This window comes from Periophthalmus magnuspinnatus, chromosome 6, assembly GCF_009829125.3.
Source record: "Periophthalmus magnuspinnatus isolate fPerMag1 chromosome 6, fPerMag1.2.pri, whole genome shotgun sequence".
Lineage (NCBI taxonomy): Eukaryota > Metazoa > Chordata > Actinopteri > Gobiiformes > Gobiidae > Periophthalmus > Periophthalmus magnuspinnatus.
Genome location: NC_047131.1, coordinates 18370770 through 18398560, shown reverse-complemented (window position 1 = coordinate 18398560; position 27791 = coordinate 18370770). Strand labels below are relative to the sequence as shown.

The 27791-nt window shown below is 38.5% G+C and overlaps 1 protein-coding gene across 1 annotated transcript in view; it reads left to right on the top strand.

Annotated features, from left to right (window-relative positions):
• LOC117372389 (metabotropic glutamate receptor 8) overlaps positions 1–27791 on the top strand; it is a 115921-nt gene that overhangs the window by 24957 nt on the left and 63173 nt on the right. The window contains exon 3 of the mRNA XM_033968187.2: positions 3724–3940. Coding sequence (XP_033824078.1) covers positions 3724–3940 — 217 coding nt within the window. The remainder of the gene's footprint in view (positions 1–3723; positions 3941–27791) is intronic.

Genomic DNA, 27791 nt, shown 5'->3' with positions numbered 1-27791 from the left:
TAAGATCAGGACCTTACAATTAACAAACTGACAGTGATGTGAAATGGAAGGAGCTGTGCAATGCAACATCACTTTAAGTACTTTGGACCATGGTATAGTTGTTTTTTCACTTATAATTTCCTTACAGAGTTCTGTTTTGACTAATTCATGCATGTTTGAGTAATCCTGTCTTGTTCTGCATTTGAGGCATTTGTATTTGTCCTACCTCCTGTCCACACCCACAGCTACTTGCAATTATTCAGGGTGAACTGCTGGGTGGGGCCACTGAACCATTAATATTGATGTTTACACTGAACTAAATGTAAAATTCTGTTGTCCATAAGCTGACAGTTCATTAGTAAATACTGTAACAAAGTCTATGTCTTTAACAAGGAGAGAAGTAAGCACCATCAGGTACACTATAGATATTAAAACATTGTATCCTTAAGATTGCCTGGAGCGTTATAGATGCCACATGTCAAAACCTATTGCTTCTCGATGCAAGTTCAGACCACTCTGTAATCCAATCAGTTTGTTTGTTTCGTATTAGTGTCTACAATAAGCCCATGATTTATTATTCATGAGGTTAAATAGATATACATTGCTTCCGGATGTGGAAAGGCTCCTATCACTTGGCCTACTTTATTGTGAATGATTTTACTACTTACTCGTCGTGCATGCTACAAAACTTTTTCTGTTTTGTTTTTTTTTGCTTATAATGAATAGTCCTTTTATACCAACTATGCTTTATAAAGCCTTCAGATAACATTCAATTTATAATATACTGAAACATCTACAGGTCTCACTTGGGCTGCCTTTTTTAGCATGACCAGCCTAGACTTTGCTTTCCCGACTCTATATAAAAACATCAGGGACCTGCACACCAAAAGCACAAATCGCTTCCCTCCACAGATTTTTCAAAACACACTAGTCAGTTTTTCTACTAAAACGGGCCGAAGTACATCTGTCGGCGTTGCCATGTTCGTTTTCGTTCGTTCAACACTGGCCTCTACTCAAATCACAATGCTGCCGTGTGATTGATCAGTTTCTATCACATGCAAACGAGACAGATTCTCAAGACAAAAAAATTGAAAGAATTAGTCTTGCTGGCAAGGTCAGAAGAATTCACTGAAAGACTGAAATATGAACTGACAAACAAATCCAATTAATCTTTCAGATCTAGTGCTGAATTCTGAGGCATCAACAGACGATTTTAGAGGCAGATGCTTGAAAGGAGATGCCTTCCATATTTCAGACAACAACAAATGAGACAACAAATAGACCACTGTGATTGGTTCGCCAAACTTGTGGAACAGATTATTGCCTTTGAGCAGAATCCCAGACACTCATGCATTCAGACTGGAAGTAGGTAGGGCTCGCCAGGTCTTTGTGTGAATAAATGAATTTTCTCATGGCAAGGTATTGTGTTTGCAGCAACGCATAAACATGAATATAATGAGCAAATGTGTACATCAAAAACAACAAACAAAAATGTATTATAGTAATATCAGAATGCACTGTTTGTCCTGGTTTGGTCCTGGTTTGGTCCTGGTTTGGTTCTTGTGTAGTCCAGGATTTGCATAATATGTGTAAACTTATAAAAAAAAAAAAAAAAAAAAAAAAAGATGCATGTATATAGCAGGGTATCAATATATAGACTTCTATGTACAACACTGGAGTTGACTGTGGATGTTGTTCCTTGGGGTCCTGCTCTAGTCTGGCGCTGTCATGTGACCTGTGATCATGTGACCTGTGTAACAGCTGGGTCCAGGCCTCTCAGGGGGACTGGCCTCAGTGTGGGTGTGCAGTCAGTGGAGTCGTTTTGAGTGAGGGGCTGCCCTGTTTGGTGAGATGTGTGGATCAGTGGCGGGACTGTAATGAGCATTCAGCTCACAGGGCTAATGCCAACAGACCATGTCAAATAGCTGTGGTGTAACCCTCTCCTTGGTCTGGTTAGTCAGATATACAAAACACCAATGAATGCTAGTGAAAAATGTTTAGCGTGATTATATACTTTTCATAGTGATTCTTGTACTTACTGAGGCTCATTGGTCTGTCATGATCATTAGTAAATTGACTTATCAATGACTTGACATTATCAATGATCAATGGCTTGACTTTTCAGTATATGAAAGCTAGAACAATGTATTTTGGAGCTTAATATTTATAGTGTGTATTTTATTTTTTTGCAAAAGTGGGGAGATTTTTGCCATTTTTGTGTAATAAAGTAAGACGTGGAGGGGCTAGCATGCTCATAGTATGTTTTTTAAAATATTGAAATTAAACCACCTTTAATCACATAAATGCAAGATCAATTATTTTATTGCTATACTGCCAAACGTTGCAGGCAAAGCTATAACATCTATATGAGACAAGCAGCAAAAGTTATATAGTGCATCTTTAAAGAGAGATTGCAGTATCTTTTGGAATCATATGAAAAAAGTAAAAATAGATAAGGATTTTATGAATATTCTCTGACTCACAACATTCATATGTGGAGTAAAAGTTCCTTGCCCAAGGACACAACAATACTGAGCTAGGATAAACCTGTCATTTGCTGAGCCACTTCTGCCCAGTTTTATCATTCAAAATCTTCGGTATTTCATTTAGTAAACTTTGTTGGCCTATAATGATAAATAAACTTGATAGTGTAATAAAATCTGCTGATTGTTGGTCTAAACAAACAGACAGGGGAGAGCTGCTATGCTGAGATAGCATCCTCCACCGACAGCTCAGTATTTACAGTTACAGAGCTCTAACTAAGTCCTGTCTCCTCTGTGTGCCTGTGACTGACACTTGTATCGCCGCGGGCCGGGAGCTGTCTATCTCCCTTCTGGTCCAGGTCCGGTCTGAATCCTGATGAGGGACTGGCCCGAATCAACACTGAAGGGAAATCAATCAGACTCTCAATTGTCCTGTTAGAGCCCATTATCCAGGAGCAGGCCCACTGTGCATTGAGATGTATGAGAGACACATACTAACACAATGTATGCAGGGTGGACACACCAAGGTTAAACTGTATACACAAATTATACTTTAATGAAGCTTAATGAAACAATTTGACACTATTAACATATTTCATTTTTTTGTAGCTTAAAGATATTTATGATGTTTTGAAGAAAAAAAAAAAGTTCCAGGCACTCGAGCCTCAAATGCAGGATTACTCAAACATGCATGAATCACTTAAAATACAACTCAGATTGTGCTAATGATGCGGGAACCATCACCATTGTAACATGATTAAAACATTATCAGATTCTATTTTGCACAATGTGTCTCCTTGCAATTTGTTATTTTTCATGGAAAACTGTTTTTCTTTTACTTTCAATAGGAACTTCAATAGGAACACTTGGATTAGGGTGGATAGTGAGTCAAGGAACATTATAGTTTTTAGGTAGCGTTGCTTTGACGAATGTTATTCTAACAGATAGACACATTAGAAAGACAATTTAATTATGGAAATGATTCAATTCAAAATATGTTTGTATTGCTTAATACCCCAGTGTCGCTTAGTGTGAGGAAGCTAACACATGTGCAATAAGCGAATCGTTCAACTAGGTCCTGAACCCAAGCTTTTTTATGTGTTTTTGTTTTGGTTGATTCATGCAAGTCTAAAATGTTTGTTTTCACCTACCCCCTATCCCCACCCACTGCTCTGTGCTTACTTATGATTATTCAAAACTGTCAAAATTCCTGTGATGAATGCATTGCTAACTTCTCCCCTCTCTATTGTATGTCTCACAGATTCCTCAGATCAGCTACGCCTCCACGGCCCCTGAGCTCAGCGATAACACACGATACGACTTCTTCTCCCGCGTGGTGCCTCCGGACTCGTACCAGGCTCAGGCCATGCTGGACATCGTCACTGCTCTGGGGTGGAATTTTGTCTCCACTCTGGCCTCGGAGGGAAACTACGGGGAGAGCGGAGTGGAAGCCTTCATACAGACCTCCAGAGAAACAGGTACATAAAACTCACAACTGAAGGTGGTGTGACATTTGTCTTAGGCAAGGCAAGGCAAGTTTATTTGTATAGCACAATTCGTACACAAGGTAATTCAAAGTGCTTTACAGAATAAGAAAGACATTAAAATCACACAAATCAAAACATAAATAATCACAAATAATCATCATAAAATTAACATTAAAACAGAAGAGTGCAGAATAAAAACCTTTCAGTCGTATGCACAGCTAAACAGAACAGTTTTGAGCCTGGATTTAAACATTGTCAAAGTAGAGGCCTGTCTCACATCTTCAGGAAGACTGTTCCAAGTTTTAGCTGCATAAAACTGAAACGCTGATTCTCCATGTTTAGTCCTGACTCTGGGCACCAGCAGGAGGCCGGTCCCTGAAGTCCTCAAATTGCGAGATGGTTCATATGGCACTAACATGTCGGAGATATACTTTGGACCTAGGCCATGGAGAGACTTATACACAAGCAGAGCTACTTTAAAGTCTATTCTTTGAGCTACAGGAAGCCAGTGCAGAGACCTGAGCACAGGACTTATGTGCTCATACTTCCTGGTTCTAGTCAGGACCCGAGCAGCAGCGTTCTGGATGCACTGCAGCTGTGTTAAGGCTCGTGTGGAGAGGCCAGTGAGCAGGACGTTACAGTAGTCTAACCTACTGGAGACAAATGCATGGATAAGTCTCTCTAAGTCTGGCTTTGACAGTATACCTTTGATTTTTGCAATGTTTTTTAGGTGGTAAAAAGCTGCAGATGTTATTGATTTGATGTGGCTGTTAAAGTTCAAGTCTGAGTCCATTATTACCCCTAGATTTCTAGCCTGATTTGAAGGTTTTAGAGAGAGAGACTGGAGGTGACTGCTGACACTTTCTCTATGTTTCTGTGGGCCAAAGATGATGACTTCAGTCTTGTCTGAGTTTAGCAGAAGAAAGTTGTTTTGCATCCACACACTGATCTGTTGGATGCAGTGGCAGAGTGAATCCACTGGTCCATATTCACCTGCTGCTAGTGAGACATAGATCTGAGTGTCATCTGCATAGTTGTGGTAAGACACATTATTGCTGCGTATTAACTGGCCTAACGGCAGCATGTAGAGATTGAACAGCAGGGGTCCCAGGATTGAACCCTGGGGCACCCCACAGGTCAGGGACATTTTATCTGATATACATTTTCCAATTTCAACAAAGTACTCCCTGTTTTCTAAATAGGACTTGAACCAGTTTAGTGCAGTACCAGAGATGCCCACCCAGTCCCCTAGTCTCTGTAAGAGGATCCCATGATCCACAGTGTCAAAAGCAGCACTCAGATCTAACAGGATCAAGACTGAGACTTTGCCTGCATCAGTGTTCAGGCGGATGTCATTTGTCACCTTGATAAGAGCAGTCTCAGTGCTGTGGTGGGGTCTAAAACCTGATTGGAAAACATCAAAGGAGTTGGAGGATTTGAATATATGATGAACAGTCTGATTGGTCTTACAGGTATTCACACTTCAACCTCTGCCCTTGCAGCCAGATGTCTGTAAACACCTGGCTTTAATTAGGGCAGTCATGTGTGATGTCATGTAGTACTTGATATTGCTGTGTCCACTGAAGGCAGCACACACTCTGTATCTGACTATTTTGACCAGAAAGCTGCACATTTACCTAATGTTCACTAAAATTGCCCAAAAATGGCAGATAATACTTTTAAATTCCCACATACCCAGTTTAGTCACAAAGACAAAAAAAAAAGAAAAGATTTAGTGTTTAGTGTTCAGTTCCACCTTTAACATCTCATATTTTGTTATCTTGATGAAGAATATTCAGATGACATTTTCATAATGCATCTGGAATGTGTTAAAATGTACCTGTAAATGTCTTGACACCACACGGTTCCTTCCGGCTGACTAAAATCTGGAGATTGCTGTTTCTGTGTCCATTGTCTCCTCATGGGGAGTTAGAGTTAGGAGTTAACATTTCCTATTACATTCCTTTTTATTGCTAAAACTGACCTGTAACTTGGACTGGTGGTGTCACCTGCTTGTCTTTGTGAAAATAGGTAAGTTTGGGTCTTCTACCAGAGGCCTGGGAGCTTGAGGGTTCTGCGCAGTATCTTTGCTGTTCCTAGTACTGCACTTTTCTGGATTGAGATGATTGATATTTTTCCTGGAATCTGCTGTGTCCACTCCTCCAGTTTGGGGGTCACTGCCCCGAGTGCTCCGATGACCACGGGCAGCACTGATACCCTCACCTTCCAGGCCTTATCCAGCTCTTCTTTGAGCCCCTGATATTTCTCTAGTTTCTCATGTTCCTCTTTCCTGATGTTCCCATCACTTGGTACTGTAATGTCCACCACAACGACTGCTCTGTTGTTTATCCACCATCACGATGTCCGGCCGGTTCGCCATCACCATTCTGTCAGTCTGTATCTGGAAGTCCCACAGGATCTTGGCTTGGTCATTCTCCAATACCTTTGGACGTTTGCTTTCCTTGCCAGCATCTTACACCCTTATGTGCTGTCTCAGGGGCCTCTTTGCACAGCCTACACCTTGGGTCTTGTCTAGTGTGGTAGATCTGGGCCTCTATTGCTTTAACACTCAAGGCCTGCTCCTGTGCAACCAGGATGAGTGCCTCTGTGCTGTCCTTCAGTCCAGCTCTCTCAAGTCATTGGTAGAATTTCTTGAGATCAGCCACTTCAGTTATGTTCCAGTGGTACATCCCATGCAGGGGCTTGTCCTCCCATGATGGCATCTCCAGCACCTCTTCCTCTGCACTCCACTTTTGTTACAACTTTCGTTCACATTTTTACCATGCAATTCTCCTCTTCTGCTTTCCTTTTCAATTTTGTAGCTTGAGCTCATTCACTCCTCATTTACACCTTGTTCTTCGTCATGACCCTCTTACATACGGCCATCTCTATAATCCATGCTAAAGCTGCTCCCTGGCTGGGCCTCACCTGTTGAATGGGCTGTTAAATACCTCCCAGCGGGCTTCCTCACAGTGTGGGAGAGGTCGTCGATCAGGACCCCCTGTCATTGACTGATGTAATTACAGGAAAAGGTCACAATGAGGTTATCAGGTCATTCAAGTGCTATCCGCTCCATAGACACTAGTGTTAATTATATTGTGGTTCTGATGGGAGAATGAATGTTTGGCTATTTAATATACTGGATGGGTCACCTGGTGGCTTTTATGTGTCAGATATTTGGAATTTAAAGGTGCACTATCAGCAGGGTTTCAGGCTAACCATTTGAGTTAGATGCACCAGAACACATCGCTTATTTAAGTCTTAAATTGCTTCAACAATATAAAAAAACTCCCAACTAAATATCTCAATAATGACAAATGTTTATCTATATATAATATTAAGAATGTGTATTTTCTTTAAATTAAAACAGAATAAGTTAGTAGCCTATAAGTTTTATTAATAAAAAACTATGCAATAATTATAAACAAGTGAAAGGTCTGTGCTTTTAATGATCTTTGCAGTATTCTATAGCACATGCAGAGTGAGTCCTCTTTCAATTTCAGTCGTTGGTTTTTGGCATTTTTTGCTGTCTGTGATTAGTTACTTAAATTAAGCTGCCGTTGTTCGATTTGAAAAAGAAAATAAAACCAGTGTGGAGGATCTGCTTTTCTTTAAAGGTAAATACTGTGTCTCATTCACAAATAGATTTAAAAAAAAGCCAGACTTACGAGCTCTGCGGTGCATACAGCTCTGTACACAGGAGCATGACCTGAGCTCCGACTGGCTTTAGCAATCTGGTCTGTCTGGATATTATTGCTTTTCCTGGAATGTTTGGTAATGGAATGAAATTTAAATATCTCCATGGGCCAAGTTACAGGGCAGGTTTGTGGAGAGGCGAGCCAAAAAATTGTAATGTTTTTCCAACTTTTGTTCTTTCTTTCAGCAACAGCTCTGTAAATGAATAAATACAAAACAAGTGCAATACCATGGAACATTGCAGAGAGTCATGAAAGTCTGATTCTTATTTAGGCTAAATTGGTTGTTGTTTGTTTATTGTTTTATATTTTACTTAAAAAGGCTCCTCTGACCAGCACCTATCAATATCTCAAAAACACACTATATTTACACTATGGGAGATCAGATCTGTGTAGAGGCAAGCCAGTTCACAGTAAGAGTGTATGTTCTTCAAGGTGTTTTGAGCTATAAACACACAACATTCCAGTCAAAGCAATAACATCTCCATGGAGAAGCGTGCCCCCTACCCTTCCACCAAAACAGTTACATAATGCTCCTTTGACTCATAGCACTAGAAGTGAGAAGTGGGTTCTAAACTTCTTTTATGTTCACATTAATATTTCATCACAAGACATTCCAATAACTTCTTTGAACCATAACTCACACTTGTTGCTGCACAAAATCCCCATTGGGCGCCAAACTGCTCAAGACAATAAACAGCGTGTGAATATATATGGCAGTTCAGAGCCATTGCTGCGGTTTGCATAGGCAGTTTAACATGAAAAATATGCTACATAAAAAAAAAAAAAAAAAACACATAGTAAAGAAGCAGGCAACATTTTAATGGGAGGATATGGGCCAGTGTGTTCAGTGAGATGTGTTCAGAAGGCTAGATATGTAGGCTATTAGTGCTACAGATGTCCACAGCGTTGTCCGGGCCTCTGTGGAGAACCAATCAGGATACATTTCTGAATCGATTAAATGTCCCAACTCTAATGAGCGCCTTACATGAGCTCGTGTTTCATCTCTGCAGCCACAGCGTGCTCTGGTGAGCCCAAAATAAGCAGTACAGCAATGGGGCTAAGTGATTTAAATGGAGAATATTGGCTGTTTTGACACTAAAAGTATTAGTGTGAAGCTAAAAATAAAGTTAAACAGGATAAGGATAAAACAATGGTATGGCCAAAGGTAGGTTGACAGTTTCTTGAATAATCCAGAATTTAAAACAGTCAGTAAGTATGTATTTAAATCTGTAACTAGTTCATATCTCTTACAAACCCATTGCGATTAATATTCCTATTCCCACATTAATGTTTGGGTACGTTCATGGCTCAGAACTAGGGCTGAGAATCATAGGATCCCTCACAATTTGCTACTATACATGATATGTGGCTCAGACGCACTGGCCCCACTGCTTTTCTGCATAGGTCTGACCCTCTAAGCCAAATCATCAACAACACTGGCTATGGATACCGACTCAGGAATGGGACCACCATCAGTCACCTCCTCCACATGGATGACGTCAAGCTGTACACTAAGACTGAGCGAGACATTGACTCACTGATCCACACCACCAGGATCTACAGCACAGACACTGGAATGCCATTCGGGCTTGAGAAGTGTAGCCGGATGGTGACAAAGAGAGGGAAGGAAGTCCACACAGAAGGGGTCTCATGACCAGAAGGGACAATAGCAGACATTGAGGACAGCTACAAGTACCTTGGTATCCCACAAGCAAATGGCAACCTTGAAAAAGAAACAAGCAAAGCAGCCATGGCCAAATACCTCAGACGAGTAAGGCAAGTCCTAAGGTGTCAGCTCAATGGCAAGAACAAGACACAGGCAATAAACAGCAATGCCCCGCTAGTAATCAGTTACCCATTAGGAATCATAAGCTGGCCAAAGGAGGAGATTCAGACCACAGATGTTAAAGACCTAAAAGCTCCTGACCATGCTTGGCCAGTTCCATCCCAAATCCAGCACCCCGAGACTGTACATGAGAGTAGTGTGAGAACCACTTTCCAGGAAGAAACATCCAAGATCCACAAGTACATCAAGGACAAGGCCCCAGCAGATAAAATGATCAGTGAATGTCTGAGACAGTGGAGTGCAAAGAAAGAGGTGTTGGAGGTACCATCATGGAAGGACAAGCCCCTGCACGAGATGTACCACTGGAACACAACTGAAGTGGCTGATATCAAGAAATCCTTTCAATGGTTGGAGAAAGCAGGTTTGAAGGACAGCACAGAGGCACTCATCCTGGCTGCACAGGAGCAGACTACACATCCAGGTGTATTTCAGTTTAAGAGAAGACAAGATTATATATCTGTTATACCACGGTCAGTGAGAATTCCAATGGCTAACTGCTATGTGTTAGTAATGTGTACAACACAAAAGTAATCTGGCAACAGTAAAGTCACATTCTATGTCACTGCTAAAAAGTCACCATGACGTCACCATAGGTAAACAAAGGCTTAATGCACTTCACAGAGGAACACCACTCTGTAGTGTTCTAAAACTCTGCATGTGTTAAAACTGCATCGATTTCCATTGTTTCAGTTACGAATAATTTTGCATCCACAGTTTAATCACAAACCAATTTATGTTCAAATCTCCACCTCTTCAACAGAACTGGCTCTTCTCTTTGTGCTTTCTAGAGTCCGTTGTGTATCCCCAATGAATTCATGATTCTGATTCCTAAGACGATTGTGAAAAAGCTTCTCCGTGGATCTTTTAACAAAACCCCCATCATTCCCAGCCCCTCTGCCCCTGTTTAGGTGTTACCCGTATAGCTGTGAGAGCCTAACTTATCAGATGATTCAGTCCCTAAGAGCACAACATGGCTCACACATGTTAAATATGTTGTATGCGATTCTAGTTCTGTAGTTTTAAAATGCTGACGGTGTAGAAAGCATTACCGTGCATGTGCCATCTTTGATAATTTACATAAAAACAGATTAGGGGCATCTGCTTTCCCTGGGCCGCTCCAGGGAAGACCGTAATATATAGTTTTGTCTGTAGGAGGTGTTGAGGGGAACAGCTATATGCATTTAACATAAGGCTTATTTCGCTCATCACTATAGCAACAGATTAAGCTCTACTACAGCCATGGTATTGCTAAGGTATTTTACATGTAAATTTGTGATAGTTTGTCATATTTATCTTATATTTAAAACTGTAATGCAAGTAATACAAATGTTAGCACAAGAACAAGACTCAGTTACAAGCAATATAAAGAAAGATTTTATAAAGTTGCATTAGAGTTCAAGGTTAAGGTAAAAATACTGATATGAAAAATAATAATAATTATTATTATTATTGATAGTTTTTAGGGATGCACCGATCCTGGCATTGGATAACAGCACTGATACTGAGAAATATGTTGGATTGAATATCTGCTAAATATTGGTTGAACCTATATAGTAAGACCAGTCATAGTTGACCCAGAAAGTCTCAGAAAGTTTAGTTTTTTTTGTTTTTTCTTATATATACCAAGTTGTTTCTGTAGCGTGGCATGTAGTCAGGGTGAAGGTAAGCAGTGCTTGTCCAATAAAATCTAAAATCATTTGAACTATATCCAAATAATTCCGTTTTCCCTTCAAGTCTGCCTGTTTGAAGCATGGTCGTAGTCACACTGTCTACTGGACACTGAGCAGACTGCATCAACCGCGGTTCAGAAAATCTCATTAACTTGTGTTGTTGCCTTGTGCTACGAAGGCCGTGCCGAGCTACACTCTCCACGTGTGCTTTTACAACCCGGGAGGCCAGCCGGTTGTTTTAGAGGCTTGTACAGTACTGCACTATTGAGGACCACAGCAGCCTCAAACAGAGCTGAGTAAACCCCATAATAAACCAATGGAGGAATCGGAAGGAGTAAGCATGCATGTGTAGCAGGAGACTACAACAGTACCGACACAAGTGACTGAAATAACACGTTTTTATTGTTTGTAGCCTCGCTTTTGCAATGATTAGATGGTAAATCAAATCATTTACTCAAATATGAGTTAGTTTCAGGGTTAGTTTATGTGAAATGGAGGATCTGGATGGAGCCTAGATTATGGTTGGAGCAGTGGAGTAACAGTGGCTGGGGCAGCTAGGAGCATCTGGTAGGAGACATTTGGTCTGTGACCTGTGTATTTATGGAGTGACAGTGTTAGTGGAATAACAGCACATGTGTGGAGGGAGATGTGGCTGTTCTGATCCTGCTCCACTAAGTTGACATTTGTGACACATGAGGACTTATTAGAGTCTACACGCACCTGTCTGACCAGTGCACCTGTCTGACCAGTGCACCTGTCTGACCAGTGCCTTGTTGTTGTTAGTATCTCTTCTTTAATGTGCATTTTGTGGATATATATATAGAGCTGTCATATGTCACTCATACGATTTCTAGATGAGTAATGATAATTACATAGATAACAATAGTTCTGAAGGCTCAGCTGCATAAATGCAGTGTAGGAGTAGTAATCTGTGAAGAAGCAAACAGCCCACTGACTAGCCCTGTTTATACAAACAGGCTATCAAATACAGTCCAATTTATATAAATATAAATATTATTATCCATTATTATATAAATGCAACATTCCAGACCAGACGATAACGCCTCCAATGAAACAAACAGGTAGCAGACCCAGCACAAAAAAGTTACATAGTGCCCCTTTGAAATGCGACACTCATTATGTCTACCATGCTTTTAACCGTTATTGAATGTAAACTCAAGTACACTTTTTTTCTCACTGTTTCTATAATTATAAACACCGTAATAGTTCTTTGATTTCATTTAGTGACTTAGTTATTTGTGGTTGAAATGTTTTAATTGACGCCAGACTCATATCACATCTCTCTCATCATCTAAACATCTTTAAATGCTGACTTCCTCCCTGTGCTATAATCCCATTTGACACAGAGAACAGATCATCTCCCTTTTGGCCTGTGGAGCCTTTGAACTGTGGCGCCACTGACTGTAGGCGGCTCCCCTCTCAGCCCACTGCACTCTGATGTTTAAGATGCACTTCAAAATACTGTCTCACTCACAACCATCTAGTTCAGTGCAGCTCAACTTCAAACAGCAGAATTAACAGTCACAGTGAATACTGGCTGGTAATTTTTTCTTTTACCCAGAAATTGTGTTTTAGTATGGCTCAGTTATTCATTTTACTTATTAAAATGAAACTTTTTCCAATATAATGGGTTATTTTAATCATAGACTGTATATAAATGGACACTGCTAATCTGCTAGCTGCTGCGTTCCAAATAGGAAGTGATCATGGGCTGTGCTTCCGACTCCATCGACTTTGGCTCCAATTCACTTTACATTCAAAAACTGTCGCTCCTCTCTTGATAAATGCTGCTGTCAGGCTCATCATTTTGATCTTAACATGTTCGTATTGACCCACTCTATGTGATCCTAGTATTTTTATTTCCTTATTGTGTCCATAACTCAAGACATGAACATCAATAAGAAACAAATCAACCTTCTTTCTCTGAGGTTGCTCCTGCTAACGTTAGCAACAGGTTTGATTGACAGCGTTGCTAGGTTCCCGCTTCCTGCTAAACCAGCAGTGCGTACAGGAAGGGGTGTTACCTTCAACAGCTTTGCTCCAGATTGGCTCTTTGGTTGCTATGATACTCGCAGTCGGAATTACAAATATGGAACTCGGCTCACTGCAAAAGCTCTAACCTCGATGAGCTTCATTTGACTGGAGCGAACGCTGTGGAGAATGTCACACTCACTTAGTCCACAATCCAGAAATGTTTATATATGTTCATTTTTTATTTTTTTTAAAGAATTATTCTCCTGTTGTGTGTGACATGACTTGAACTCTAGTCAGACTTAAGTCACAGTTTTGATGACTTGAGACTTGACTTAGTAAAATCTATGACTTGGGCCTCAACTTGGACCCCCATGACTTTTTTTTCTGACTCGGACTTGAGGCCAAAGACTTAAGACTTACTCAAGACTTGCCAAACAAGAACTTGGTGCCAGCCATCAAAAGTGGTATTAAGTATCATACCTTAAAGAGTGGATATTATAGGTATTATTTTAGCAATCTCTCTTGGGCTCTATTCAAACCCTGCTTATGGATTGCTTTAAGGCTCTGTGCAATGCTCAACCCACAAACCTATGTCATCCATGCTCAAACATGAAAATTATTCGCAAATATATAAAAACATTATACAATTGTACAGAGCAACTTGAAAAACCTGATGCAATGTGCAGTAGTTTCATTAGCAGGACACGCTGATTATATGGAGTTAGCGCTCTGAAAAGGGACTCGGTAGCAAAAAGAAGAGACTCAGCACCAAAAGCAAAGTGAAACTTATAAAGCATATGTTATTTTCTGTGAATATAGCATTTTCTAAACAATAAAAGGTAACATGATGATCTAAATGTGTTATGTATTAGCAGTTAATACCCCATAGAAGTAAAATATCCCTCTTTAATATTGAAATTGAGTTTGAAACTATTGTACTGTAACAACAATAGCAGGCACTATAGGCGATGCTATTATCTGTAAGCATACACACATCTCTAGTGGTTCAGTAATTATATTCATTGCCTTTAACCATGATGACTCTTCCAGAGTTCTACACATTGTAGCAGATGTGTTTTTGCTGACGTGTGCTTGGATCAGGGGATTCTCTTCTTTTGAAAAGCTGGAGATAATCTGCTTTTCCTCCTTCTTGTGAGTTGAACTCTTTCTGTTAAACTAAAACGTCACAGGGACCATTCTTCTTCTGGTTCTTTTGGTTTCTCATGACTATTTCCATGAGTAATTGTCTTTCTTAAAATTTTACTTGAGCATAAAAGTCTGTTCACTTATGAAATATCTTTGGCTATATAAGTAGTTCTATTACTTTTTCATTTCCGTTAATAATATGTATTTTTTTAACAATTAGTGAACACCAACCGCAGTAACTTGTGCTATATAAAGCTGTGAATGTAAGAATAAATGTAGTGTTCTTTATATGGGTTTTCCTCAGTGTTCATGAATCCAGGACAGGCCACATCTCGGCTGTGAAGTCCTGCTCCCTGGTTTAGCACTATTCGCTGTCCGTGGTGCTGATTCTCTGCAGCTGAAGAGCCTATGTAGGGCAGACTATTGTGTGTGTGCCACGTTTAAGAAGCTTTGTCTAACAAGGTCAAGCAAACTTTATGAAAAACATGATCATAAAGTTTGTAGAACTAGTTTTGAAAGCTTGAAATAAATAAAGGAATGAACGTGCATGTGACTAGTGATTACATTTAAAATTGCCTTTTTTTTAAATGAGTTTTTAAACTGGATAAGAATTTTATTGTCTTTATTTAACCCACCTCACCCCCAGTGTCTGTGTACACTGGTGTATGGGTGAGTGGTTCCTTAATGTAAAGTGCCTCGAAGGTGGAAAAGCACTACATAAAAATCTGACCACCTGCCATCATATAAATTTAATTCCTGGTTAGACATGGACAACAGATGTGACATACGTTAAGCTTATTCTATAACTGTTACCTAGCAACCATAGAGTAAACATGGGCCAAAACTTGCTTTATTTTGTTATATAAATGCCAAAAAAATGTGCTCCTTGTATGTACATTGTCCCTGCATTTTGGATGGAAGTTTCTGTGTTGATGACATAAGTAGAGGTATTCAGTTTAAGAACTCACTCCTGTTTTTATACTTCTCAATTTTTTCCACAAACTCCCACTTAAATTGTGTTAAATGAGTATAATTATGTATTACTTGTAGTGGTTAGTACCTGTCATGCACTTGAAGTTTCACATGTGCAGTACTTTTTCACAGTTTGAAGCTATTATTTGATGTGCCTGTCTTTTGATACTGAACTCAATAAAATCAGGCCAACCATATTGTAAAAGGCTTTGTGCATCTAGAAGGACGTTGATTCAATAGTTTGGTTCTATACATTCAGTTCTAGTTACAGGGAAAATGACTGCTGAGTTTCTGGCTAGTTTCATTAAGGACACAGTAAATTGTGTAAAGGATGACCTGACATATGGGTCAAAAGAACTTGTAGAATTGTCTAAACATTATCTGCTACTCTGAATAGATAGCTGCAGTTATGATGGGTAATTAAAATAAGGGTTATATTGGACCATAAATACAGTTGGAACCAGCTGTACATAAAAAGACACATACACTTTTTTTTCTCAGTGTCTGACATGAAATTAGACTAAACTTTTTTAGTTTTATAGGTGATAGGTTTATTGACAACATTTGAGTTAATTAGAGACACATCATCTTCTTTGTGGAACATCATGGGAAAGTCAAAAGAAATCAGCCAAGATATCAGGAAGAGAATTGTGGACTTGGATAAGTCTGGTTTATTCTTGGTGCAATTTCCAGATGCCTGAAGGTGCCACATTCATCTGTTCAAATAATTATACACAAATATAAACACCATGGTAATGTCCAGACCTTACACCGCTCAGGAAGGAGACGGGTTCTGTCCTGCTGTGGTCCGAAATGTGCATATCGACCCAAGAGCAAAAGCAAAAGACCTAGTGAAGATGCTGCTGAAGCTGGTAAGAGTGTGTCATAATCCACAGTGAAACAAGAACTGTATCAACATGGGCTGAAAGGCCATTCTGTAAGGAAGAAGACATTACTTCAAAAGAAAAATAAAGCCAGATTACAGATTTGCAAATGCACACAGGGACAAAGACTTCAATTTTAGTTCTGCTAAACCTAAAGACATGTCTCTAAAAATTTAACTATTTTGCCATAATGACCATTATTACTTTTGGAGTAAAAAGAGGGAAACTTGCAAGCCTGAGAACATCCCAACTGTGAAATTAAAATTAAAGCTTGGCTGCAAATGGGTTTTCCAAATGGACAATGACCCAAAGTATACTGGAAACCTGGTTACAAAGTGGCTGAAGAATAACAAAGTCAGTGTTGTGGAGTGGCCATCACAAAGCCCTGATCTCAATGCTAGTGAAAATTTATAGGCAGACCTGAAAAGGCATGTGCAAGTATGGCGGCCTACAAACTTGGCTCAGTTACCAGTTCTGTCAGAAGGAATGGGTAAAAATTCCTGTCACCTATTCTGAGAAGCTTGTGGAAGAATATCCAAAATATTTCTATATATTTATATCAGACAGTGAAAAAAGTATATGTGCCTTTTTATGTAGTGTATGCTGTATATAGTAGGAACGTGAGAAATATTTCCATGTAGAGCTAAAATGTATTGAAGTTTTCAGTGTATATTGTCCAGTTACATTTTCTTTTGCTATGAAATGTACCTGGATAACTGAGGGATTACACAAACAGATTTCATTGTTGGCGAGCCTCGTTGGCAACAATATTTGAATTATTATTAAATTAATTGCTAAAGTTTAATGCATGCACAAATACATTAAACTCTACAATAATTTGATTAAGTGTAATAATTCAGGACCAGAAATATATATCTGACTAAATATTAAGGTATTACAGGCTGATCCAAGTATCACATTATCGATCTGATACTCATGCTTAGCACTTACCGAATGTTGTACCAAATGCATGAAACAAATAACTTCACTTTGGAGTAGAAAGGGGGTATTTTTACTCACACTGCACTCCTGTTTGATTGATTGAATTGATCTAACAAGTCAATATAGTCAATCAATCAATCAATCAATAATTTATTTATAGAGCACTTTACAACACTCAAGATGACCAAAGTGCTTTTCAGTGAAATAAAACTAAAAGCAAGTTAAAATCATACTAAAATAGTAGAACAAAATAAAATAAAATACATTAATACAACAAAATATAAATAATGATAATGTGTCACAACATTACTAGGTGTTGAAAGCCAGTCTGAATAATTGTTTTAAGCCTGGATTTAAAAAGGCTGAAGTCAGTAATGGTGCACATATCGGTGTGATAAGATAAATATAATAAATAAATGAGATACTTGTTGATTCTCTGTCAGAGTTGAGACATTGATATCTTGGTATAGCTCTGCCCATCAGTGTCAATCATGTCCATCTGAACGATATTTGAGAGATAAAACACAGATTCTTGTCTTTGTAAAAAAAAAAAAAAAAAAAGCCTAAATTACCACAATAAAAAAGTTTTACGAGCCAGAGCCAAAAGATTATAACTAACCCTAAAATGATTGTATGGGATTGGATTTTGGGTGCACTTGTATTTCCTAACTCTACATCTGTTTAAAATGAACCGTGTAAATCACACCTCTCCTATTTACAAAAACGCCACCTCCGCCGTGGTCTCTCATCAGCGTCTCTGTGAACTTTCAATAAAGAGAAATTATTATTCACAATAATCTGCCGCCCCTTTGTAGCTCGCTGTTGGAAGAATAAAAGCGGCACAGGGTTCACATTGTGCATCTGTTCTCCCATTGTGCGGGAGGAAAGTGAAGGCATCACGAGCCGCAATTATCCGGGCCTCGTTGGCGACAAGCAGCAGATGAATTAGAGCAAAGATTTATTTTATGATGGCGATGTCAACAGCTCTCCTCTCACACGGGTAAATGAGACCCTTTTGTTGGTTTTCGAGTGGCAAATGTTGAGCTAAAAAAGAGCAAGATTTTGTGTTTATAAATGCAAGCTACAGCTCCATGCATCACTGTCAGGGCACAATTATGTGGGCTAATGGGACGGTTTAAGGAGTTGTGAGCAGAGGTTAGTAACTATTTTAGGTCCGTATACAACTTGATAAAGATCTTTTTTAATAATAATAATGATAAATAAAAGAACATAAAAATAGTTTTGGTCTTGATCTATATCAGAAGACCAGATGGTAATATGAAAAGAATTGTATGTAAGATTTAGATTTTATATTTCATAAACTTGACCTGTCTCTGTCCCAAGATACGTGGTAAACATAATCAGATAAAATTGATTTTTTACTGATAACATATGCTCATTACAAAAACATTGAACGTGATGTCCCATTTATGTTATAATTTGGTGTTTAAAGATGGTTATCCAATCAGAGAGCAGAATGAGCCCCACATAAGTCTCTTCTTTGTCAGATTAAATGCTGAAATCTAGTAGTTTTAAAGGAGTCTATCAGATCTATATTGTCACTACCTAAACCTCAGTACCCGCAGACAATCTTTAATCAGTGCTAGTGCAGCCTCTGCAGCTCAGTGAGTGAATTCTGAAGATTCTGAGGTTTCATATGAGGCACGGTCTGTCCATATACTGAACTTGTATGTGGCCTCTATCTGCAGGTGAAGGCTCTGGCAACCCTGGTTCAGTTGTGATTGTAATACACACAGGATGCACAGGATGCAGTTCCTTTAAAGAAGCGAGAATAGAAATTCTGTTGTCTAAAAAAAAGTGTTTTTAAAAAATAAGTCTAAAAGTAAATTGTTGCTGCTGATAAGGTATTAAAACATAAGGTCTTTTTTTCCTAATTATTTTTGTTTTTCCCCCAAACTAAAAATTGGGATTTTAGATATAATTATTGAATAATAATAAAATAATAAAAATAATAATCAAATTGAAGATTGGTCAATTGCAGACAAAAACTCATTATTCATTGTAGTGTCATGTGCCCAGCCCTAGTTTGATAATCAAAAGATCTGGGTTTTGAGTAAGACTTTTCAGACAGTTGAAGCAGTAGTAGTGGTTTACTCTATTACCTTACACCAACTGAGAGTAATTTTATTTTGAAGAAACAACCCTGTATCTTATCTTTTTCGATCCATCTGGTTGTAAACAGTGCCCAGAATTCCTACTGTAATGGTGCCAAAGTTTCAAAACTCACATCACACAGAACTTTTAGTCCACCTGGACAAAACATTTATAAAATAAACTTGTAAATGACATATTCTTGTACATATTCCAAAAAATCCTGGTTTTGGATTCAATATGACTAAAATAATAACCGACTTTCCTCATAAGTCCAGAATGATATAATGAGGGTGTGGTGAGCAGAGTCTGTCACCATCACCTCTGCCAGATCTTGAGCCAGAGTCCTATTTGTTTATTTGAGTGACGTTTGTGAAATGAAGGAGCTCATTGGTCACCCATCATTTTGAATAAAGTGACATTTCTCCCACCTCAGATAAACAGAATTTAGTGCTTTGCTCACAGATTCTGCAGAAATCCGTGATACCTTTCAGTCCTCTTATAAGCAGACATATTTGTTTTGATACGGACAGACCATACCTGTTCCTGATTGGCTAATCCACCTGTCAATCACGCCCATCTGAACTCAGAGATTCACTGGTGACAAGACTCACATCTTCATACTTAAGATAAATGTGTGCTCTAGATCCCAGCCAAATAACCAGTTTCTTTTCAAGCTAAATTATTTAACAGTGACCTTTTATATAACAAAGTAAAGTGAGTTGTAATGAGGGCTCAAATACACTGTTATAAAAGACATGGGCGGACAGGGAGGAGAGTGTCCCAGGCGATCAGGCAGAATAAAGAGGATTTAACAACACATGTACTTTCACATTACAAGCTTCAGCGAGCACTCCCCAAGGTCCCATTATATTTTATTATCACTAAACATTTGCCACGACTACTTAGACATGACATATAGAGCTTGAAACATCTCAACAATCCCGTATTCCCCAAAATCATCAGTTATATTGTTTGTAATATAATTTTTGTATTTGTTATTATGATTGTGTAAACATATACTGCCACCTCTTTTGCCATTTTTTGAGACAAGCCACATGTTTCCTTTAATGGCATACTGTGGGACATTACATTTATGAAATTACGGGTGCTTTACTGCTATAAAAAATGACTTGAACAACATACATTCTTACTGTGAGTGGGCTTGCCTCTCCTTAGATCTGTAATCTATGTAATTTGGGCGGGTGGTGTCATCTGTTTGGAGATTTAAATGTTTGCATAGTAGAAAAGTTATATAGTGCACTTCAATTATCATTTGAACTCACTTGCTCTCACTGAACGATAGACTATTACAATAGAAAATATATATTTTGAATGGGGAAAAGTCCTCAAAATGGCACCTATTAAAAAGAAGCTGAAACCCCTGAAGAGAAACTAGAACCACATAGAGGAAAAACATACTGTCTGTCCTTTTATTTATTCAGGAATGGGACCGTTCCAAAGCCTACAGGGCTCCAGTGTTAGTTCAGGCTTGTTGTCCCGCTCTGTCCCTCAGGATCAGGCTCTATGTGGGTCACTGGGTTTTGAGACATACAGGAACTTCACTGCAGCTGAGCGCGCCCCACTTCTGCTGCCTCTGTCCTGCCTGGGTGGATTGGTGTAGTAGTAACAAAGTTTGATTTTATACAGTTTGTTTATGTAAAAGTTGTATATATATGTTTTTTTTCTAGACAGAGTTTATGGATTTGATGTCTAAGTTGCTATGGACTTAGTTAAAGATGCAATATATAACTTTCCTAGTGGCATGTCTATTATACAAAATCAACTTTTTAGAGCTTTTAACAATGTCATAGTTGTTTCCCCCCACCATTTACTCACTCAAAGTTGTATTTTAAGTGATCCATGCAAATTTCCCCCAGAATTTTTTCAAAAAACACCAACATTTGCTGCACTCTGGGGCATTTTACAGGTTTTCTGTAGCTGGACGATGTGTGACTAAAATCATGGCTTTTGGTAGCACTTTCACCACCATCTTCTGAACTAAGCTCCACCGCTAATTGCAAATTGTCTCTGTCCTCTGTCATGCACCTACTGTTAAGTCTGTTATGTAAAATAATCCTATAGAGTCATCTCAATTAAAACATATTACATAGATATCCCACTGAGCAGAAGAAAAGACAAATTCTGTTCGCTTAATGGACACTGTAACTTTATAGGTAGAGAGTCTGAAACCTAATATATAACCTCATGTAGCAGACAGGAAAACATGAATGAACCGACACAAAAATGCTGCATGATCGCTTATTAGACTCACAGGAAATAATCAGCTGCATTTAACATCACAAACAAGTCCAAACTTTAACCCTTTCTATTTGAATGGTCCCTGAACGCATTAAGACAAAATCAGTACTGCCAAAGATCTATTTATTACAGACACAAGCACAGTAGGTATCCTTTAAGTACAGTAATGAAATAAATTGGCATAGCTATTGATCACCTCTAAGAAATTCTTTGATAGTGTGGTTTGCTTTTAATGAACCCCTCAAAAAAAGACCTCTTGAGATCCATGTCTTGTCTTTCTTCACAGATTTAGACACTTTATTTATTTATTTACTTTATCCCGGCATCTCCCCGGTACCAAACTTCGCTCCAGTGCATCATAAATCTTCTCTTTCATATTCTCTGGTTGTGCTGACAGACGTGGTTCAGCTGAGCAGAATCAAAAACCCATTGTGAGGTGCCCTGGATGCCTACACCTGGAGGTCCTTCATGTGTAAAGTCAAGTCTGAGGATGTGTTTCCCAGGAAACCTTTCATGGCTCTGAGGGACAGGCTCAAAGGAATGAAAGAGCAGCAGTATGTTTGAACCTATGTGCTGTGTGCTGATAACTACTGTGTAATATTTGTTCAGCTATTTGTTCAGCTACTACTACTACTGCTACTACAGCTACTACTACTGCTACTCTGCAACTACTACTGCTACTCTGCAACTACTACTGCTACTCTGCTGCTGCTACTACTACTACTACTGCTACTCTGCAACTACTACTGCTACTCTGCAACTACTAATACTACTACTACTAAGAATAATACGACTGCTACTTCTATTGCTGATATTTTTGCTACTACTACAACTGTTATTATTATGGTTACATTACTGCTACAGTTGCTACTACTATTACACATTTTAGGTCTGTATCTCAATGCAATGTGATCTCATCAAAGTAGCTTGTAGTGATAAGGATACTTAATATGTAGTACTTTTTGTATCAGATTTATCATTTGGGTCCATTCAGCGACAAAAGGCTGCATGATGAGTGTATTTGGCCCGTCTGTTTGGACACCTTTGGTTTAAATGTTCAAATTGAGTCATTGTGTTACTCATAGCATAGTGTGAATAATATCCCTACTAATGCTGAACCCTTATGTTTACATGGACTCACTCAAGAATGAGTTAGAGTCAGTGGTTAGAGCAGTGAAGGTCGGAGGAACGATTCCTACTCGGACCAAGTTCTGTGGTTCCATCAGTACCCCAGGGCGGACTTAGCATCAATAGTATCTTACCACCACCAAATATAGAGTGAATGAATAATAACAATGGTAATTTAAAAACAAAATTGTAGTTCTTATGTAAGGAAACATGCCGAATTTTTTCTGGTTGTTTATTTTCTGAACACTGTAGGCCGTAACCCACACCGAAAACAAAACAAAAGCAGTCTCAACTCCTAGAGCAAGCCTTCAAAACACACCAGTATCTGACGAATAAAACCTTCACATCCACATGTCGGCATAGCAACCAAGTGTCACATGCAAAAGCTGTTACATCAACAACAACATAAAGAGTTATGAGAACAACAAAACATGTCAACTCAAAATATCAGATCATTAGATATTTTTTTATGCATGAAAAATTAATAGAAACATCTTTTTTCAGTCCTGATTTCCGGCAGAGACTAAACAGCTGCTTCACTAGTTTTCTAATCCGAAATCAGTAAATCCCATTGTCTTCTTTACAAAGACACCTTGACAAATCTAATTCCGCTCTCAGGCTTAAACATCTTATCCCTCCTTAGTGCTGTGATAGACAGGGAGTGTGTTTTCCTCACATATTAGAGGAGGGGGAGGCCTCGTTGTAAACTGCGCTCTGCTGAACTGTTAATTGAAAGGTCAATGTTAACAGCTCCCCCCAGGCCTGGCTTTAATGATATGTGTGATTACCCATAATTCCATGAGACTCTGTGTGACTTTCAGCGCTTGGCCTGTTAGCTTGGTGCCTTCCTGCTGCGAGCCTAGTAACAAAGTGAAATTGTATTATTTCATGTCCTGGCTTTTCTGTGATACGCTTCAATTAACTGCACACAATTTAATAAAAGGGTTAAAACGAGCTTTGGTTTCTCACACAGAACTGGGGAGTTCATTAAAGATCTGGGTATTTCACACTGAGACACAGAGGTGGATAGTAATCTGCTATATTAACTTGAGAAGAAACTGCAGTTGTACTAGTATAGTGCAGTTTTATCATGTTTTTTTATTTATTTATTTTTTTAATTTTGAACACATCTCATTTTTAATGGTGATTTTCCGATTCTAGATGATGTCCTATTCCCAGATGGGGGGGATGAGATTACACTGTACTTTACCATGAAATAAAACATCCTTTTACCTTTTACCTTGAGAAATACTTTCACTGAAGTAACAGTACTCTTAAACACTATATCTCTTCCCACTGTGAATAAGTCTATAAGTCTTTATGTTGACAATATGAAAGATCTGAACATGCATTTCTTGCTTCTGGTTAAGTGTTAAATATTGTCTGCTTTATTCTTTGCAAATAACATAATTCAATCATTATTTACACTTTTGTATATTTTTTTTAACTCAATATTTATCCTGAGTACTTTTTCTTTGCAATAATGGGGAACTTTTAGTTATTTATTATTTTTTGTAATATCATAAGAGAACTCTGTAGATAGTTGAATAAATAACTTTTAAGCTGATTATTCTTTCATTCTCCCCATTCATTTGTTGCACCTCAGGTCTGTCTATTTTCAAAATGGTTTACTGGGATTATCCTGCTGTATTCTTACTGTGTCAGTGGCATAAAGCAGTTTCAATATTATGGTTTAGTGTTATATTTCTTTGCAGCTTCAAAATTTGTTATCATGACAAGCGTATCTACAGTATGGCTTAAAACAAATCTATTTAATGGACTCTATATATTGGTTAAAAAATTAAAAAAAAATCTATAAACAACCATTCTTTGTGTGAGCTGGGTTCCCTCTCCTCAGACCTGTAACTTGGCCCGTTGACGTCACCTGCTTGTAAAAAATGACAGACCCTCCACTAGAAAAGGTACATAATGCACCATTAAAGTAGCTTGATCAGCCAGTCCCTCCTACATTCTGGCAGAATCCAGAAAGGTCTGGAGCTGGACAATAGAGGGTGAAAATCCCCTGTCTTAACTTGAGACAGTCCAACCACAGTTGCTAATTTGTATCCTGTGTTTCTCAAATGCACAAGAGGTCTCCTCTCAAAAAGAAGACAAGCCAAGTTTATTTGTACAGCACAAGTTGTACACAAAGTAATTCAAAGTGCTTTACAGAATAAGAAAGACATTAAAATCACAATACAAACAAATCAACACAAAAATAATCATCATAAAATTAACATTAAAACATAAACAATATATAACTTATTTTACTGGAGATATAGATTCAATTGTTTCTGCAAAAATCTGTGCTTCTATATGTTGCTGCTTTTCCCCCTCATTTCCATGTAAGCAGCCATGTTTGTTTTGCCATGTTTGTTTTATGAAATCAGGTAGACAGGATACATCTTCAGATCCATTCATCTTTGTAACGTTTTGTCAAAGCGTGTGGTTCTGGATGGCCAGGTAATCATTAAAGTAACTTTTACTTTACAATATTTAGTCGCCCCATCTCTGCTAAGAAGATGTGTGCTTGAGGTAGAAGTAGTAGTAGCACTGGTATTGGCAGTAGTAGGTCACATAAAGTGGGACTGACTTGGCATGAAATCTCATTGCGTATGGTGTACTTCACTGTCCATACATTACAATGGCACACATTTGACTCGCAGATCACGCAGTCAGCCGTGTGCATGTACAGAAGATTATGAGCTACAGTAGAGGTACAGGGCAAGCACAACTGGAGGCATCTTATTCACTGTTCCTGCTGAATCCTATAGTCATTTGGTTAAGCCCTAATTCAATCCTGATATTAGTCTAGTCTAGGTGTTGTCCTGCTTTAGTCCTGGTTTCATGTTTTAAGCTGTTCTTTGTTAGTCCTGTTATTATAAAGTGCTGCCAACATCTTTGACTCGCTTGCAAAAATTAACTATTTTTCGCTGCCTCACTCACATCTAAAAGACTCTACAGCTCTACAGTGTCACTATTCATTCACACTCGGTGGAAGCTTGTGTAGCTAGGCCTGTCAGGCTAACACATTTTGCAGTACAATTTATTGCTTAAGAAAATATAGACGATAAACGATAATATTGAAACTAAATTATGTCACTGACAAATAACCTTAAAGTAGAATTATCCCAAAAAACACAATTTTAAATGTACAATATGGTTAAGAAAACAAACTGCAATAAATAAATGGCATAATGCAGGCATGCCAAACTGTGGCCCGGGGGCTAAATGCAGCCCTCAGACCAATTTTTCTGGGCCCTCAAGCTTCCAGATGAATTGTCATTTCTAAAAATCTACTTTAACAAGCCCATATCAGATATTTAATGTGTCCCACTGAGGATGTAAACATGGATAAAGGTCTAGTGGTTCAGTCTAACTTGTAATAATAACGCAGATTTGAAGTATTCACTGTATTGGTGACCAGTTTATGGCCCTCAATCAGCCCTCAGCTTTGACTGTGTTTTTATTTGTGGCCCTTAATGAGAAAAGTTTGGACACCCCTGACATAATGAGACACTTTAGTGGTTAGTTTGTATCTTTAAAATGTCATAAAAATAATTAAACTGTTCAATTATTCATTGAACAGGAAAAATAACAAAATGTTCCTCACTAGTACAAAGAAAAAGTCCCCACGGTAAATATTGACCCCAAAAATTAAGGTTCCATCTAACATACACTCAACAATAAGTCATACTACTCACCAACACTAAGCCACTCCCAGTATTTCCGCTTCCATAATCCACAACATATCCTTTTATTTAACCCAAGAATAACGGTTTCCACTTCTACAACTTTCTAACACTTAAATCTTTCATATTCTGTCCTAAATCCACTCATTTCACCTTGCCAAATTTGTTCCCTTAAACTGCGAATGCTGCAACGCCTCTAATTCTGCATCTTTTGTTATGTATTACCAGGCTTTAAATACTGTTGGATGGACGCTGACACATGCCAGAAGCTCTTAATTCACCTCCCATACATTTACTATGAAGCACTGATTAAACTGCGACATTTGGGCAGGTAGTGAGTTCTCGTCGTTTCCTCTTTGACACTGCTCATTTGGAATCTGCCATTGCTTGTATTAACTCATTCATTTCAGCTTAGCGCTCCTGGTAAATCCTCGGCATTGGAAGGCACTTGGATTTCCTTATCGGCCCTTCAGGATGGAGCAGGCCTGTCCCGTTTTATCACTCGCGGAGCTGTTTGTGCTAACTGATTACTCCCCATTTGCTGTCAGAGGGAGTGCGCATGGTGACAGGAGCAGAGGGGGAAGGAGGTGGTAAAGAAGAGTTGCATAGGGAATTTTGCAGCTCAACTTAAATCTTTTATAGAATTATGCCGTTAGAATTGTTATTTTTAATTTGATTCTTTTGTCTGGAGGCGTTTTAAAGGCCTTGTACACACTTTTTCCATATTTGAACAACATTGGTCTTGATAAAAGTAGCCCTTGAGGTCAACATATGTCCATGTTGATAATCAGGAAGTGTGTGTTAGCATGCCAATTGTTGTTAGCGTTACCTGTCATCCCTGTGAATAACTGGAATGTTCAGAATGCATAAGGTAAGTGAGGAATAACTGTGAACTACTGCAAACTGATTCAAATGAACAAGTTCTGTTTTTTCTTTTCTGTAGCAAATACGCCTAAAGAAATAGCTCTTGATAATTTTTCCTTAAGATGATAAGACATTTGGCGCAGCTGAAAGCACAGATTATTAAAGGAAGCTAATTAAAACATATTAAAAAGATCTAAACCAGAAATCCCAGTGGTAGCAAAGACTGAAAAACACTGTAAACTATTTCATAAAGCTGTTGTTGGGGAGCAATTGTGAGGTCTTGATAATTCCCTTTTTGAAGCTGAAGCTCAAATCACCAAAAATTTGATCTAAAAGGCCTATTCAAAGTTTGTGAAGTTTAGGGTTATTTTTATTATCTGTGGGTTTGGAGTACAAAGTAATTCTGATTCACCCCAGAATGGCTGATCTGACTCAAAATAAGTGGGTTACAGCTTTTCTCTTAGATTTCCCATCAGATGGTTGACAGGAGGGAAGAAATGCAGAAAAAAACATCCTTGGAATTTAAAGAGGTACTTTTATAGTGGAAGGTGTGAACTTTTAAATGTGTTTTTTATGGAATCTCCTGCCTTTTCTCTGGCTGTAGCATGGTACAGACCTGGACTCGGTGACA